The sequence below is a fragment of the Schistocerca americana genome, chromosome 1 (assembly GCF_021461395.2).
Source record: "Schistocerca americana isolate TAMUIC-IGC-003095 chromosome 1, iqSchAmer2.1, whole genome shotgun sequence".
Lineage (NCBI taxonomy): Eukaryota > Metazoa > Arthropoda > Insecta > Orthoptera > Acrididae > Schistocerca > Schistocerca americana.
The window spans coordinates 379,364,471-379,381,969 of NC_060119.1; the positions used below are offsets into that span (position 1 = coordinate 379,364,471).

Here is a 17,499-nt window from a genome sequence, read left to right on the forward strand (position 1 = left end):
ATTATACAAGGGTCGTCAAGAAAGTAAGTTCCGTTTCTATTTCCATCCGCGGCAGCGCTACAGTCGCAGTTCCGAGCACGTGTGGCAGTTACTCTGACTCAAGGAGAAGACACGTACGCCATTTTCAGACCGCTGTTGCCGACGAGTGCTTTGTAGTGCTTCTTTATAATGTCTGCCATAATTGAAAATGCCACAGTATGTGAAATCAGATCTGTGATTCGTTTTCTAAATGCAAAGAAAGTTAAACCAAAAGAAATTCATCAGCAGATCTGTGAGGTTTACGGACAAAATGCTATGAGTGATTTGATGGTTAGAAGATGGGTCAGACTGTTCAATGAATGACGTGATCAAGTGCACGATGAAGAAGGAAGTGGATGCCCATCTGGGGTTACTGATGAGCTGGTTCACACAGTTGAAGAGAAGATTAAGCACAACCATAAGTTTACATTTAGTGCCCTTGCTATGGAAGTTCCGCAAATCTCACAATCATTAATTCATGAAGTAGTTACTGAAAAACTGAAACTTCAAAAACTTTGCTCATGTAGGGTATCCAAAATTCTTACCGAACAACACAAAAAACAACGGATGGGCAATGCACTTCAGTTTTTGACACGCTACAATGCAGAAAGCAATGGCTTTCTTTCTTGGATAGTCACGGGGGATGAAACTTGGGTATCATATGACACCCCTGAAACAAAACGGCAATCAACGGAATGGAGGCACACTTCATCCCCAACGAAGGTTAGGCCTAAGCAAACACCTCGAAAAATCATGTGCACCATTTTTTGGGACAGAAAAGGCATTCTGCTGATTGATTTCTTACCACGAGGCCAAACAATCAATGCACATGGTTACTGCGAGACCATTAAGAAATTGTGCCATGTAATACTGTACAAGCGCTGAGGATTACTGTCAAAAGGTGTTGTTTTTTTCCATGTCCGAACTCACATGGTGAATGTGACTAAACAACTCTTATGGGAATTTCACTGGGACGCATTTGATCATCCTCTGTACAGCCCGGATCTCGCTCCTAGCGACTTTCATCTCTTCTTACACTTAAAAGCTGTCCTTGGTGGTCAACACTTCAACAACGATGATGAGCTGAAAGAACATGTTACTACATGGTTGAATACACAGGCGGCAACCTTCTATGAAGAAGACATACAAAAACTTGTGCCATGCTATGACAAGTGCCTACAAAATTTCAGATGCTATGTACAAAAGTAGTTTAACAGTTGTAGATTTTTGTACAGTAAATATTTTTTTCTTTATCTGTACATGTTTGTTTTATATAAGCAAACGGAACTTACTTTGTGGACATACCTCGTAAATGCAAAATTTGTCAAGAAATGGACTCACTTAGGATGAGGACGACACTCACAGAATTGACTTTTTGAGAGGGTAATGTTAATTTGTATAGGTCTGATAAATCACAATCACTTAACTGTGAGAACAGTGGTTGAAACATTTCAAATACAATGAGATGCAGAGAGAGGAGTGAGAAAGAGAGAGAGAGACTGAAAGAGGGAAAGAAAAAAAAATAGTTTCTTGTTATTACTTTAATATTTGTTATCAAAAAAGTAACAAATATTAGGCAGAAATAAACTGCCAGAATTATATTACCTCAATAACTTCCTCCATTTTTTCTTTCATTTTATCTTTTTTTTCTTTGATGTCTTTTAAAATCATCTGCCGACTTTCTGCAAGTTTCTGCTTTTTGTCTTGAAACATTCCTTCCAGGAAATCTTTTCTGCTAATATTCTCCTGGTTTGTATAACTTTTCCTGCTGTCTGTGCTGTACATGTGACTGAATGCAGACTGAAGCACTGTACATAAGCTGCTTGAAGTATGAAACTGTTTGCCATAATTCAAAAGCATTATCCGTGTGTGGTACTGACATATTGGAGCATTACTTTTATATTTCAAAAAGTTTATAATTGTATTTTCTGGTACAAGGAGTGTATAGTACTTAAGACATTTCATATTCATTGGTTTCCAGGTTCTTTTCACTGAATAAAATAAAAATCTGAAATCAACAAATCAATAAAATTAAAATTAATATAACTGGAACACTGACGTCAAATTATATTTTTAGCACACTAAGATACACAAAAGCAGAGTGTGTGTGTGTGTGTGTGTGTGTGTGTGTGTGTGTGTAAGAGAGAGAGAGAGAGAGAGAGAGAGAGAGAGAGAGAGAGTGAGTGTGTGTGTGTGTGTGTGTGTGTGTGTGTGTGTGTGTGTGAGCGCGCGCGCACGCTGTGTGTGCTATGGGGGGGGGGGGGGGGGGGGAGAGGGACAGGGAGGGTGGGGGAGAGAGGGAGGCGAGTGAGGAGGGGGGGGGGGGGTAGATAGGGAGATTTTTGAAGAGATCTCTAGATAATGGTAAAGACAGTTTTTGTGACAGAAAACATATCATCTCCAGCGTTTCACTTACATAAGTTGCTCTTGTTAAACCAAGTAACCTAGTGGAAGGTAGGGTAAAGAAATTTGGATCACAAGCCAATCAACATTAGTGCCTTCAAGGTTTACAACCTTGATAATTAACAACTCATAACCTTTGGGTGACCACATGAAGAATGTATAACCCAGGAGGTAATAAATCCACACCCACATGTGTAGGGGCAAGAGGATCCTTTGGTTCTGGAGAATCTGCACCTTCATGAAAGAATAAGAAATACTTCACCTACTTGGCACCCATCAACTTCAATTCCCACCTGACGACAGAGAAACTGAAACACACATTGGACATTATAAAGAAAAATAATATTCTGATGACAGCACTGCAAGAAATTAGACTCATAGATGAAAATGCAAGGGAATTGCTGGGCTACAGGATTTACTAAGGTAACCAGGTCAGAGAGTGATGAAGAATGTATGTCACCTGGGTACAGGTTGCATTGTCAACAATACAGAGGTAGAATCCACAATCTCCTTCTCATCTCTGAATGGCAGAGTATCTACCATATCATTGAAAGGTATCTTCAAAGCTTATATGATTATCACCTTCTAAGTACCTACCAATGACAGAGGAGGAAGGGATTAGCATTTAATGTTCCGTCGACAACGAGGTCATTAGAGACGGAGCACCGGCTCGGATTATGGAAGGATGGGGAAGGAAATTGGCGGTGCCCTTTCATAGGAACCATCCCGGCATTTGCCTGAAGCGATTTAGGTAAATCATAGAAAACCTAAATCTGGATGGCCGGACGCGGGTTTGAACCGTCGTCCTCCCGAATGCGAGTCCACCAATGACAGAAAAGGGAAGGCTACTGAAGTACAAAATCTCTGGAGAGAACTAGAAGAAACAACGGGTAAATTTTCTAAATATCACATAATTGTCTTAGTGGAAGACTTAAATGTTCAGATTAGGAAAGAAAGGAAATTCAAGAAAGTAGTAGGAGAGTATTCAGCCCCACATGAAGAGCAGTAGGAATGGAAAGTGACTGATAAATCTGTGGAGAAATTGCAACTTGGTCCTTAAATCTAGAGCATTCAAATACCTTCCCAGGGAACCTAAGACATGGAGATATCATAACACCAAGTTAAGAAAGTTTCAACTGAGTCATGTCCCCATTAGCATGAAAAGTAGAAAAGAAATACTTCACATGAAGGTATTGAGAATTGCCAACAATAACTCTTAACACTGTCCGCAACTGATAAGAGCAAATTTTATCCCTCTCACAAATTACAGAAGTGTTTCCATATTCAATCCAACCTGATTGCAAGATAACAACAATTTTACCACAGTTAAAAGGTAAAAAGGACTGGCTACAACAAAAGAAGGTCATGATAAAAACAGCAACAGCTGCTATCCCAGAGAACAAGAAGAACAAACACTCATAGTGGACAACAGCATATGGCAAGATGTTTGAGGACAGAAGGTAAGCTTGGCTGAAATGTATCAGCAATAAGAGCATGGCTAATTATACAAGCTTCCAAACAATCTGAAAAACCACAACCAAGATCATCAGAGGCACCAAGAAATGTTACAAAAAGGACTTCATCTAACAAGTGGTGAAGGACTTCCAGAGGAAGAACAGCAGAGACCTTTACACAGCAATCAAATCATGGTAACTCCATTCTCAACCCAGACAGTTCACCTCCACATAACAGATAAGGAAACGAAATTGAATAATCAGCATAGCACAGGAGCACTAGCAGAACTTTTCAACAAACTTTTCAATTCAGTGTAACCCACAAGAAAACTGCACTTTGTATTTGGAACAGTTACTGACCTGGATAGTCTCCTACCAGCTAAGGTGCACATCCAGGTGATTATTTCTGAACTCAAATCCAACAGAGCATAAGAGGAAATTCGTATCATCTTGGAACTCTGGGAACTCACGATAAGGAGTCTATCCAGAATATTCATGATGTCATAGCCAAAATTTGGAGACAAAAAGGCTCAGAAATGATTGGACCTCTGTTACATCAAATGTTATTTTACATAAAGTGCACGACATTAAGCAACCTTTCTTAAGGGTATAGCATCAATTACTCCACTCACATTTATATGTGGCTGGAGTAAAGTCAGTGTCTTGTAAGTAAGCAGATTGTTAAAATAATGTGGCATCATTGTTGTAGCGCCTCAGTAAAGTAGCAATTGGGCCTCAACATAGTTACACCACCGCCTCAGTTTCAAGCCAGCTGCTGCCTAAAATAGATGTGCTGTAGCATTTTCCATTAGGGCACATAATTTTATTGTTGTTGCAGCATATTGATTATGTCTAAGATGGAAGAAGAATAGTTACACATAATTCACTGCACATGATTATAGTTCAGCAATGAATAAATGTACAAGTTTTCTGGTAATGAGTTCTGGTCAGTACTAAACTAGACCACTGATTGACATAATCATCTCATCCCGCTGTTGAGTAAAGAATTACAAGCAACCTTATGAGAGACAGAGATCTCTCAAAACTTGGCAATCAGCCTTTGTACCTCAATTATTGCAACAATCTTAGTGTTGACTGTTGCAGCTAACACAATATGATGGGTTCACTGCTGTTGCATTGCAGTGTAAGTTCAAATGCAGCAGGAAGTATTACAATACAGCAGTGTTAACTGGTTGTAAAGAAGCATTATTGCCATTGCAAGTAACAATAAGTAGCATTACAAATTAAAAACAATTAGACTATTAATAATAGAGAGAATCTTAAAATTGTCTAATGTATAGAAGAAAGCACAGTAGAAATTACATAACAGAAATGGTCAACACGAGTTTTAGTAGGAAGAGAATCCTAAGATGATACAGAAATGTTGGAAAACAACAGAATTAATTGCTTGGATACACCCTCTGCACATTAAAAAATACAAATGTAAACATCATTAAATAAATGTGCAACCAAAGTTGAGCAGAGTGAAAATGATATTAAAAGCAATAGAAACAATTAGACTTATTTACTTGAATTGGGATGTTCTCCCAATGCTAGATTGAAAATCCAAGAAACTTAGAAATTAATCAAACAGAAACATAACAAACTGTGGAGGGAATTTAATACCAAGCAAGAAAAACTCTAAAGAGAGGCATAAAAAATCAAAAACATACAGCTGCAACACTGACTACTCCTCTTCTTGCAATTGAAACAGTTGCCTGGAGGCAATGGTTTGAAGATGACGAGGGACTCAAGACGTGGTTTAATTTCCACGTGGATGTACATAAAGAATATACAGCCCTTACTTTTTGAATACACCTCACATCTGGTGGCAAACATTCTACTGTTTTTCAAAAACAATTCAGGACTCATTTCTAAGTGTACAGAATGAGAAGAAGAGATCTGATTTTCATACTTGGTATGCATGATGATGATGATGATAAAGACATTTGGTTTGTGGGGTGCTCAACTGTGCAGTTATCAGTGCCTGTACAAATTCTCAATCTTTTCACACTCCAGTCGCACCACTTTTCCTCAATGATGATGAAATGATAAAGACAACACAAACAACCAGTCCCTGGGTGGAGAAAATCCCTGACCTGGCCGGGAATCAAACCTGGGACTCCGTGATCCAGAGATAGTAATGCTAGCCACTAGACCACAAGCTGTGGGCTTGCGTATGCATAGGACAAGACTTGTGAAGATGAGTACCATGATTTACAAGAAAATTAAAGTTAAAACACATCTGAAGCAGCACTGTCAAAAAAAGTATTGATTGAAAATTTATAGTGGGTAATTAAGTCACCATTACTGATGCCAGTTACGTGTTCAAACCAGGATGGCACAATCAAAGAATTCATCAAGCACTTTTGAGACAGGATCATTTATTTAGATAATTCCATGAAAGAAGAATTAATGAAAATTGTAATACAGTAGCCACCCATTTTGGCTTATGAGAAGTTACCATTACGTTATGCATGATATTGGAGAAATTTTTCTCATGTGTGTTCAGACTGAATTGATAGAGTGGGAAAGGCAGCAGCAAAATCACACTTGCCATGTAACCATAGGATCACAAGTAAAACCTTGTTATGAAAATTTCCATAACTTCAGAGGAAGTTATCTACGACAAAAAAGGAAAATAATCCCAATTAGGTCACTGGTGTGGGAGTGTCACAATGAGTGAACATCTCCCAGAAATAGATTGTTAAATTAAGTGAGGTTTCAGATGTGAATATATCCAAAATTAATGTGGAAGATGGATCAAACATAATACATAACACAAAGAATGACTTATTTAGAGAACAAAAAACTACTGTGGAAGAAATTTTAATGTCCACAGTGTGACTACTGTTTTGCTTCTTCACAGTGAATCTGGAGTTAATGTAATTAAAAACAAAACAATGGCATGAATAGCTGAAACATAAATATGATTTACCTGTGTTTCCACCATGCAATATACATATTACAAGGATGATCAGAAATAAAAGAAAACCAGTTCAGTGTGAAGTAATATATTAAAAGTTCACAATACAGCATCTTGAGTATGAGCAAGGAGTCTTGATAATATTGCCTCCGACAATCAGTTAAATATTAAGCGTAGATCGGTTGATGGGGAACTAAGTCTAGTTAGACTTTGCTGATAGCACGACTGTGACAGGAGAAACAAAAGAAAGAAGAGTCAAATTTAAAGGGTACCTAGGAAAGGATGATCACCATAATTTGTGCAGTGGTTTAATGATGCTGTGTATGATGAGAGAAGGAAAAGCTGGAAGTCCATAAGATGTGGACCAACACGCTGACCTCATGAGAAGTTACAAGGGTTGTTCAATAAGTACTGTAAAACTTTTTTTCTCAAAGCAGGATGGTCTTTTTCATGATTTAAATACATGATATGGTTCCCTAATACTTTTGTTGTAAAAATATATTTTTCATTGTAATCTCCATTCTATTCTACAGCCTTACACCACCTTAATGTGAGATCTTGCTGCATCAACAACTTCCTCATCATTGCTGTAATGTTTTGCATGGAGTCAATCCTTTAGTGGGCCAAAGAGATGGAAGTCAGAAGCTGCCACACCTGAGCTGCGGGGAGATGAAGAAGAACAATCCAAAAAAGTTTTGTGATCTCCATTTGGGAGTGCAGACTTGTCTGTGGCCTTGTATTACTGTGGAGAAGGAGAAGCTTGTTCGCATTTTTGTGTCTCACAGAAAAATATTTTTAATTTGTATAGTCTCATTGAGGGAAAAGTGATAAGAATCAATGTTCTCTCTGTTGTATACTTCTAAGACACATTTTTCATAACCATATAACAGTAAACTAACATGCAAGCTGCAGCTCTGTAATATGCTCCACCATGTCCCCTCCCTTCTTCAAAGCGTTTTTTTGTTTTTTGTTTTTTTTTTCCCCCAGTGCAATATTCCTTACATTGTTATTCATTTACATATCAATGAGGAAGCTTTCAAACATTAGTGTTACTAATTCTTATTGGCAGAACACTGAGAAAATGCATCAGGTGTAGTAAAGAAACTGCCTACACTTTGCTTATACGTCCTCTTTGAGTACTGCCGAATGGTGTCGGATCCAAATCAGACTGGATCGATGGAGGACATCAAAAACATTCAAAGAGCAGCAGCTCATTTGGTACTATAATGAAATAGGGGGAAAGCACCACAGACATGATACATGATTTGAGTTGGTAATCGTTAAAATAAAGCCATTTTTCACTGTGGCAGGATATTCTCACAAAATTTCAATCATCAACTTTCTCTTCAGAGTGTGAAAATATTTTGTTGGCATCCACCAACACAAGGAGGAATGGTCATCGTAATAACATAAGAGAAATAAGAGATTGCACAGAACAATTTAAGGGTTCATTTTTTCCATGCACTGTTCGAGAGCAGAACGATAAGGAAACAGCTTGAAGGTGGTTCGATGAACCCTCTGCCAGGTGCTTACTTGTGAATTGCAGGTAATCATGTAATTGTAGATCACACAGGTTTCCTTTGCCTTGTTCCATTGACAACAGATGCTTCTCCCAGTGACTTGTCATACTTTTAACCATGACTCACATCAACATAAGTCACTGAGTTGTTCACAAGCTAGCCTGGCATGGCCTTAGCTCTTTACACTGTAGCTTCACCAAGCCTCAATGGCATCCAGTGGCACCAACAATGCCAACAGGCAGCGTGCCAATCTTAGTAGAGTGTGCTGTAGTCTGGGCACCTGTTTCTTATGCCGTATCACATACCCACTCAGTTCCACACTGGTATCCCCCTGCTGTAGAGTATTTAGGCCACTACCAGCTCACACTGTAGACCACTACCACTCTGGACTTCACGCCCCCCTCACCAGCACCCCATCGGTTGGAGTCATCACCATCACTATGAGCACCTGTCACCAATGCTGTGCAGGACTACCAACTGCTGCTCCCGAGTCACACACCTCGCCACACATCACCCCAACGGCAGACGACATTGTATAGCCATCACCTGTTACAACCAGTGATGGTCGACATCTCAGAAGCATCATCATTCCCACTGGCAGCTATCGTCATCTAGTTATCATCTCTGAACCTTCCAATGCCCAATGTCTTGGAAGCATCATTGTCCCACTGGCAATTATCATCATTGAGCCATTGCCTTTGACAGCCACTGATGCCCGACATCCCAGAAGCATCGCCGTTCCACCAGAGCTATAGTCATCAAGCCACTGCCTCTGATATCCAGCAGCATGTGACATCCCAGAAGTGTTGTCATCCTAAGGCAGCTACCATCATCAACCTGCTCTTCTGACACCCGCCGATGCCTAACATAACGGAAGCCCGTCATCCTCTAAGGTACACTTTGTGTGCCAAGATGTATCCTACAGTCAATCATCCTTGGCCCCTTCTGCTCTGCTGACTACAATTAGCAATGTCTAGGAGTGACATTTCAGTTTGTATTTAAGTTGTGTGGACATTCATCCATAGACAATGTATCTGAGTTCAGTTTATTATATCTATAATAAACAGTTGTTATGGTACTTGCACATTTCACTGGTAGTCTGTAGCCCCCCACAGCCATGGACACGAAATCCACCAAGAGAAATTCGGTGATTGTTCTTTGCTTGAAACACACCTCCATTGCAGATACCATTCTGAAGGCTGTTTATAGTGCTGCCATCCAATGGGAGTTACCAGAAATGTAAGAGATGATGTGGGAATGTTCCAGGACGTCACAAACAAAATTACAATTTTTTAAAATAAAACTTGCCAAGAAAAAAAGTGTTACTTTACTTACTCAATGCCCCTCATATATTATGATAGATGTTACTAATACCATACAAGGGAATGTCAACAAACTATGTAGCCTTACAAAAGATTGGAAACAGAGACTGGCAGCACTATTGACAAAGTACTCCACAGTAAAACCAAGGCACATGGAGGACAACTACTGCAAAATCCAAGTACAGAAAAATTAACGTGTCAAAAGCAAACCACGTCCAGATCCACTGGCAACTGCTGTTGACACTGGGATTAAAAAACCATTGTCTGAGGACATCACTGAAACAACTGATAGCTGCTATAACAACCCATTACACACAGTATGCAAGGATTTTGGCAGTTTTCGCTTGGTAGTAGACATGAGAGTGATAACTATGATTACTATACCACACAGAGACACAACCGAGGAGCCTAAATAATTGTTACAAAATTTACTGGCAGATTAAAACTGTGTGCCATCCTGGAATTTGAACTCGAATCTTGTCTGTTGCAGCAATGTTCTCACTGCAAGAGGTAGCCAGGCACAGTTCATGACCTTCCTCACAGCTTTACTAGCACCTCTGTTGTGCTCACTAAATTTTGCAGAAGTTCTCTTGCGTAACTTGTGGGTATCCTGAAAGAAAAGATACTGTGGAGAAATGGCTTGACACAGCCTATGAATTGTTTCCAAAATCAATATTTCACTCTACAGCAAAGTGGGCGTTGTTTTGAAACTTCAATGCAGACTAAGACTCTGTGCCAGATCAAACTCAAACCTGATAACCTGACTTTTGTAGGCAATGTACTTACTGACTGAGCTATCCGGTCATGATTCACGACCAGGCCCTACAGCTTTACTTCTAATTTCTGAACTTTGCAGAAGTTCACCCGCAACACTGTGGGATGTTTGGAAAGAAGAATGGTGCTGGCAGAAATAAAGCCACATGGGCAGGTCATGAATTGTGCCAGGGATAGCATTGCCCACAAAATGAAAAGTTACAAGTTTGAGACCAGGTCAGACACACAATTTTAATCTGCCAGGACATTTCAAAACAGTGTAGAGCAAAAGTGCTGTAAAAATTTAAGGATGTCAAGCTTCACACAAACATGGAGTTCAACAGTTGTTCCTGGTAGCTTGATTTAGTAGTACAGTCACAAATAAATGGCATTCCTGTAATAAGGATTAAATTATCAGTTCTGCATAATGATGTTCAGATTAAACATCTCTCTATCCATAACCGTAAGGGTGTTACCCAAAGCGCCAAGACAAGATTTACTCAAAAAGATGGTTCTGTATATGGGCCAAATTCTTGCAGCAACAAATGTGAGGATACTATTTGGAAAGTCCTATAGGTTGTAGTGATAATTCTTTTGGAAAAGCAGTTTTCACAGAAAAGCAAATTATATTTCTTATCCACATCATTTCACACAGTTGCATTAAACTAGAACCATGCACTTAAAGTTTCCTTGTGAGTTGTAGTAAATTTGTTGTGGTGTAGTTACTCAAAAAATGTATATTATTTTTCAGCATTATGAGCAGGAGGAACAACTCAAACAGTCAGAACAAAGTTGCGTCAAAGTTCAAACACAGGACCACTGCAGTCACCACCACTCACTAACAGCACAGGAGAGAAAACTGTAATGTCACTAAATGAAAATCATTTTCCATTGGAGATCTGAGAAATTCAGGTACCGTATACTAGGATTTCATGAAGTCGTCAGGACAGCTATCATTTTAATGCAATTCATATAACACCCTCATAGGATAATCTTTAATGTTGCAACATACAGCTTTGAAATTGAACACAAATCATGGAGGAATAACACATATGTGGTTGCTTTTACACATATGCCTTAAACATTAAGGATGAAATTGATGGAAGGAGTCAATTGTAAAAACCATGTTCGGAAACTACTTTGTAACATCTAGCATGAACAAGATGCAGAACCTATCATCAGCATGATTAAGTAGAAATACAAAGTTGGCAATTAAATAGAAATCTGCCTGTACTATGTGAAGTAGGTGAAAATATTGGATAAGCGCATAAACCTAGTTTCTGATCATTGGGAAACATGGATCCCAGGGTCTACAACTGATGAATTAGTGAAATACAAAACACTTAAAGTACATTAAAATGTTTGGTCAAACAACAGCCTGCATCTTTAATGATATGGTCAGAAGTGTGAGGAACATTCTTAGAAGATTTGATTGCTGCCATAGAATACAAATTCTATGGTACAACACAAGAGGTTAATATGCAAGATCATTCCACAGAAATTAGGTGAAATAGTATAAACAGATTTGCATGGAATGTTACCAAGAGCAAAATGTGACTTCACGCAAATCGTGCTCCTAATGCAAACACCACAAAAATTTGTCCATTTGTGCCCACTGTGTAAAGCGAATAGCAATATAATGATTAAGAAACTACAAGAAGATTTCTTCCCATTGTCATGCATCTTAAATGTATCCTTACTGATAATGGCTCACAATTCTGGTCAAAAATAAGAAGACAGTTCCTAGAAAAGTAAATATTTGGCCAACATTAATCTCAAATTTATTGACCAACTTCAAACAAAATAGAGAGGTTAATGTACAAGCTCGGACAGCCATTTAGAGCCTATTGCATAAATAATCATAAAGCATGCTCATAAAAGCTGAATGACTTCAAACAGATTAGGCATAGCTTATACCATGACAGTAACACCGTGCCACCAGCAGTGCATTTTGAGCAATATATCAGTTTTCCTAATGACAATTAACTGTCTGTAGAACAACACATCAAGATGGCGTCAGAAATGATTAGCCGCAAACAAAAGTACTAAACGGAAGAAAGCACAAAGCACACTAATAAAGCCTATTGTGCACAATGATGATGATTGGATTCTAGTAAAACCACTTGTAAATCTTCAAGCATTAAGTAAGATATGCCAAATTTTAACAGAATTATGTTGGAGCATTTAAGATCAGATGCATTGTGCACCCAGTTTTGATAGATGCCGTGTATACAAAACCTGGAAAATCGTGGCCGACAACACACAAAAAACATAAAATAATACCATCTTGCTGAACAAAGGGAAGCAATGATAACTAGAAAAAGGGAGAGGAAATGCAAAATTATGAATGAGCGAAATTACATGTGTTTCTTGGTTTGACTAAGTCAACATGAACTGCTCCAGTGAGTAAATGACATTTAAGGTTTAGGTTTCATTACTTTAAATGTAAAAACTGTGTATCTACTCTCTATCAATGAGAGCACTGTGAATATTTATGCACTAAGTATGGATTTGTGTATATTCTAAACAATGGATAAGCAGAGGAAAATGAACATCATCAAACACTTGCAAATTTAAAATACTGTATTTACTGCCAAGACTGTGTATGTTTGTTTCATGTTATGATGTGCTGCAAAGTGGGATGACTTTGAGTGCAGTGACCTGATGGCAAATGAGCCACATGAGCAACTATTGTTAAAATACTGCCACAACTTCCAACAATGTTCCAAATGTTCTGAGCCAGCCGATCATGTGAATATTCATTCTGGAAACCAAGTTTGCTGCAATGCAAATATAGGCTTCTTCCATGATTTTGTTAATGAATGTGGGCATTTTGTGAGTACTGATTTACAATTTGAGAGTGACGCTTTTATTAAAACTATGACGGACATTAACTATTACAATGTACCTTACACTCAGATTAATAGGTGAGCAGAGTTTTCTTTTATAATTTTATGAAATTTGCATTATTTTCCACACGTGTAGGAATTAATAGGTCAAAATATACAAGTTTCTTTCAGGATGAATAGTAAATATTTTAAAAGGTGGTAATTTGAATTAAAAATTCTATATGAGATGTGTTCCATATTTCTTGACTACAGAGATAAGTTTTCATTTCAACAACTGTTAACTCCAATTGCTATGGGTTTCTTTATCGACTGTCATTTTTGTTATGTAATTCGAGTTATGAAATTGTGCTCGATTTTAAATAATTGAATTTTTCTGCTGTATCATTTAAGATGCCACGTGTATTTAACAAACTCTGAGTATACCAGTAGTGTATTTGTGTATGAGTTTTGTAATGGAAATGCTGCTGCTGGTTGTAGAGAATACAGTTCCTAAGCACAGAATACCAGATCCAAGTATTTATTCATATTTTCACTAAACTGCATGAGATTGATGGCGTGCCCCATCTGAACATTCAAACAAAAAATCTGGATAAAGTATAATACATTATTCAGCAGGCAGAACATAGTCCTTCAGCAAGCACAAGCATGATTTCTACATGTATCACTGTTTCACATACAGGAATATGGTGGACATTTTATATACATGGCCTCTACGCTTATCATTTACAGAAGATTCAACACCTTCACGAAGGAGATGAAGGTAGGTGGTGGAATTTTGTCAATGGCTAATTGCAAATCATTGACTAACCTCATTAATATTGCTTACTGATGAGACCATTTTCACTCATGATAGTATCAGTAAAACTTGTAACCCACATCGGTAGTCCATCCCCTCGTTGAGACACATTTTCAAAAACACTTCTATATCTACATATATACTCTGCAAACCATTGTGAAGTGCATGGCAGATGGTATGCCCCTTTTATCAGTTGTTAGGGTTTCTTCCCATTCCATACACACATGGAGCACGCGAAGAATAACTGTTTGAATACCTCTATGCTTGTAATTAATTTAGTCTTATCCTCACAATCCCTATGTGAGTGATATGTAAGGGGTTTTAGTACATCCCTAGAGTAATCATTTAAAGTCAGCTCTTGACACTCTTTTAATAGACTTTATCGGGATAGTTTACATCTATCTTCATGTCTGCCAGTTCAGTTTCTTCAGTATCTCTGTGACAATCTCCCACAGATCAAACAAACTTGTTTCCATTCATGCTGCCCTTGTCTGTATGCGTTCAATATCCACTGTTAGCTCTATTTGGTATGGGTCCAACACACTTGAGCAATATTCTAGAAATGGTCGCACAAGTGATTTGTAAGCGATCTCTTTTGTAGGCTGATTGCAGTTCCCCAGTATTCTACCAACAAACCTACCTTACCTACAACTGAGCCCATGCAATCATTCCATTTCATATCCCTACAAACTGTTACACTCAGGTATTTGTATGAGTTGGCCAGTTTCAAGTGTCTCATTGATATTATAGTCATAGAATACCACATTTTTTCTTTTTTTTGAAGGGTACAATTTTACATTTGTGAACATTTAAAGCAAGTTGCTAATTTTTGCACCACTTTGAAATATTATCAAGATCTGACTGAATATTTAGACATGATTGTAATAGAGGGAAACATTCCACGTAGGAAATATATATCTAAAAACAAAGATGATGTGACTTACCAAATGAAAGTGCTGGCAGGTCGACAGACACACAAACATGGATATGTGTGTGCGTGTGTGTGAGTGTATGCCCGTCCTTTTTTCCCCCTAAGGTAAGTCTTTCCTCTCCCTTAAAACCCACATCCTTTCGTCTTTCCCTCTCCTTCCCTCTTTCCTGATGAGGCAACAGTTTGTTGCGAAAGCTTGAATTTTGTGTGCATGTTTGTGTTTGTTTGTGTGTCTGTCGACCTGCCAGCACTTTCATTTGGTAAGTCACATCATCTTTGTTTTTAGATATGAATATTTAGACAGCTTCTTTCAGACAGTACTGTGTTATGGATAATGACATCATCTGCAAAAAATCTGATTTTACTATTAATATTGCCTGCAAAGTCATTAATATTCAACATGTACAGCAAGTGTCCCAACATACTTCCCTGGGGCACACCTGAAGTTACTTTTACATTTAACGATGACATTGTGTCCTCCCCACCAAAAAGTCCTCAATCCAATCACAAATTTCACTTGATACCTCATACGATCATACCTTTGACAATAAGCATAAGTGTGTTACTGAGTCAAATGCTTTTCAGAAATCAAGAAATACTGCATCTGTCTGACTGTCTTGATCCAAATCTTTCAGTATGTCATGTGAGAAAAGTGCGAGTTGGGTTTCACACAATCAGTGTTTTCAGAATCTGTGATGGTTGGCATGGAGCAGGTTATTCTGTTCAAGATACCTCATTCTCTGTAAATATGTGGTGTAGTATGTTAGACAAACACTTGACCAAGCCTTTTGTGTTACTGCATCATCTTACAGGGACCCTGTACCTAGAGTTTCTTGGAAACAAGCTTACAGCAGGTTTGAAAGAGGTTCCTTTGGCTACAAGAAAGCATATGGTCTTCCAGAATGAAGGGGCGTTGCACATTTCAGTCATTAGATGAAACATCATCTAAATCTAATACTCCCCGGAGGATGACTCAGCAGAAATGATCATGTTTCTTGGCCACCTAGGCCCCTGGACCCTACCACTTTAGATTTTTGTTTGTAGGGATGTTTGAAAGGCGAAGGCTGCAAAAAAAAATTACACACAAGGGACAAATTTATCGTTCAGATAATGAATAGTGTTGCCCTCAAAAAGGAATCCTAAGTTGACCTCAGAAGAGCTATGTGTGGTGTTGCCAAAATAATTTGAAAGTGCGCTGAAGTCAGAGGTGAAATTTATGAAAATCAGCTTTAAACTTGTGATTTGCCTTTGCTTAACACCTTCTCTGAGCATTCGTTTTGATTGCATTCTAACATTTGTAGCTTCGTAACTAATAAAAATTGGACACACATTATATAGAATAGTTTATTCAAATTAGTCTGTACTATGACATTATAAAATATTCAGTGTTCCATCTAAAACACCCTGTGTTTGTTAAGATGATGAAGAAAAGCTCACAAAAGTTTTACTCATTATGAAAATCTCTGTGACAGAAGGATTACCATTCTTTGACTATTTTTACACATTTAAATCTGGGATTTAAACCTCTCTTCCAAGTCACCTAGATAAGCAGTGCTTGATTTGTGACAGTACACATCAGTACTCTGTATAGTAGCACTGAATAAAAAGAAAAAAAGGAAACAGATTTTGAGATGTTTTATTTGCACTTTTAAGATTTTTTTCAAGCCAATGCAAACAATGTTGTAGTAATCCTTGTTGTGGCAAAATAATTATGTTTGCTAACTGGTCTGCATGGAGAATTGTTAAGCATAATTAATAGCAAAAAATCAAACAACAACACAAATGCAAGAGTTTTCTGCCAACACGTGTTCACTAGTACTGAAGAAGACTCATGACTGGATTCCTCATCTAAGCTGTCACTGATAACATCACATCCTACTGCTGGAACTACAAGCATCCTGTGAGGTGAAGATCTTTCACAGATCCCTTCTCTCAGAAGGCATCTCTGCATTCATAAGGTGCATCATCATAGAACATAACCTTCATTTCCTGTTTCCATCCTTTACACATTAAATAATCCCATCCCTCAAACCTTAGTCTCCACAAATGATGCCGAATCTCTCAACATGTTCACCAACATTATAAGAATTGCCTTCATTTCTTACATCGATTCATTAAACATCCAGAAATGAACCCCTTAAACCACAAATCTACAACCAGGGGTCTTAAAATATTTCACTCCTGATCCTGACTCACTTGTCAGCATATTTCTCACAGTCATCACCACCTTTATCAATCATTTCACATACACTTCAGGGTAAGTCCCTTCCTCCAGGCAATGTGGCTTTCATTTGCTCCTGCAGCTGTCCAAATTCAGCTGACCTAGATACAAAAACTAATGAACTGGTTCTGTGACTTTCTTCTTCTTTTCATTTTGGCCATCTGGTACCACATCAATATGTATCAGTGAAGTATCTCCTGGTCTTTCTCATTGTCCAGTATTTTTCATTCCCATACTTTGCAAATTCTTCATTCTTCTGTCCATGACGATTTTGTTCTGGAAATAGTTATGTCCTCGAAATGCATG

General features: G+C 38.2%; 1 protein-coding gene across 3 annotated transcripts in view; it reads right to left on the reverse strand.

The window, feature by feature from the left end:
* Positions 1–17,499, reverse strand: part of LOC124601003 (probable cardiolipin synthase (CMP-forming)) — a 97,049-nt gene that overhangs the window by 58,113 nt on the left and 21,437 nt on the right. For all 3 annotated transcript variants that reach the window (XM_047136210.1, XM_047136209.1, XM_047136211.1), the window contains one exon: positions 1,624–2,026. In XM_047136210.1, coding sequence (XP_046992166.1) covers positions 1,624–2,026 — 403 coding nt within the window. The remainder of the gene's footprint in view (positions 1–1,623; positions 2,027–17,499) is intronic.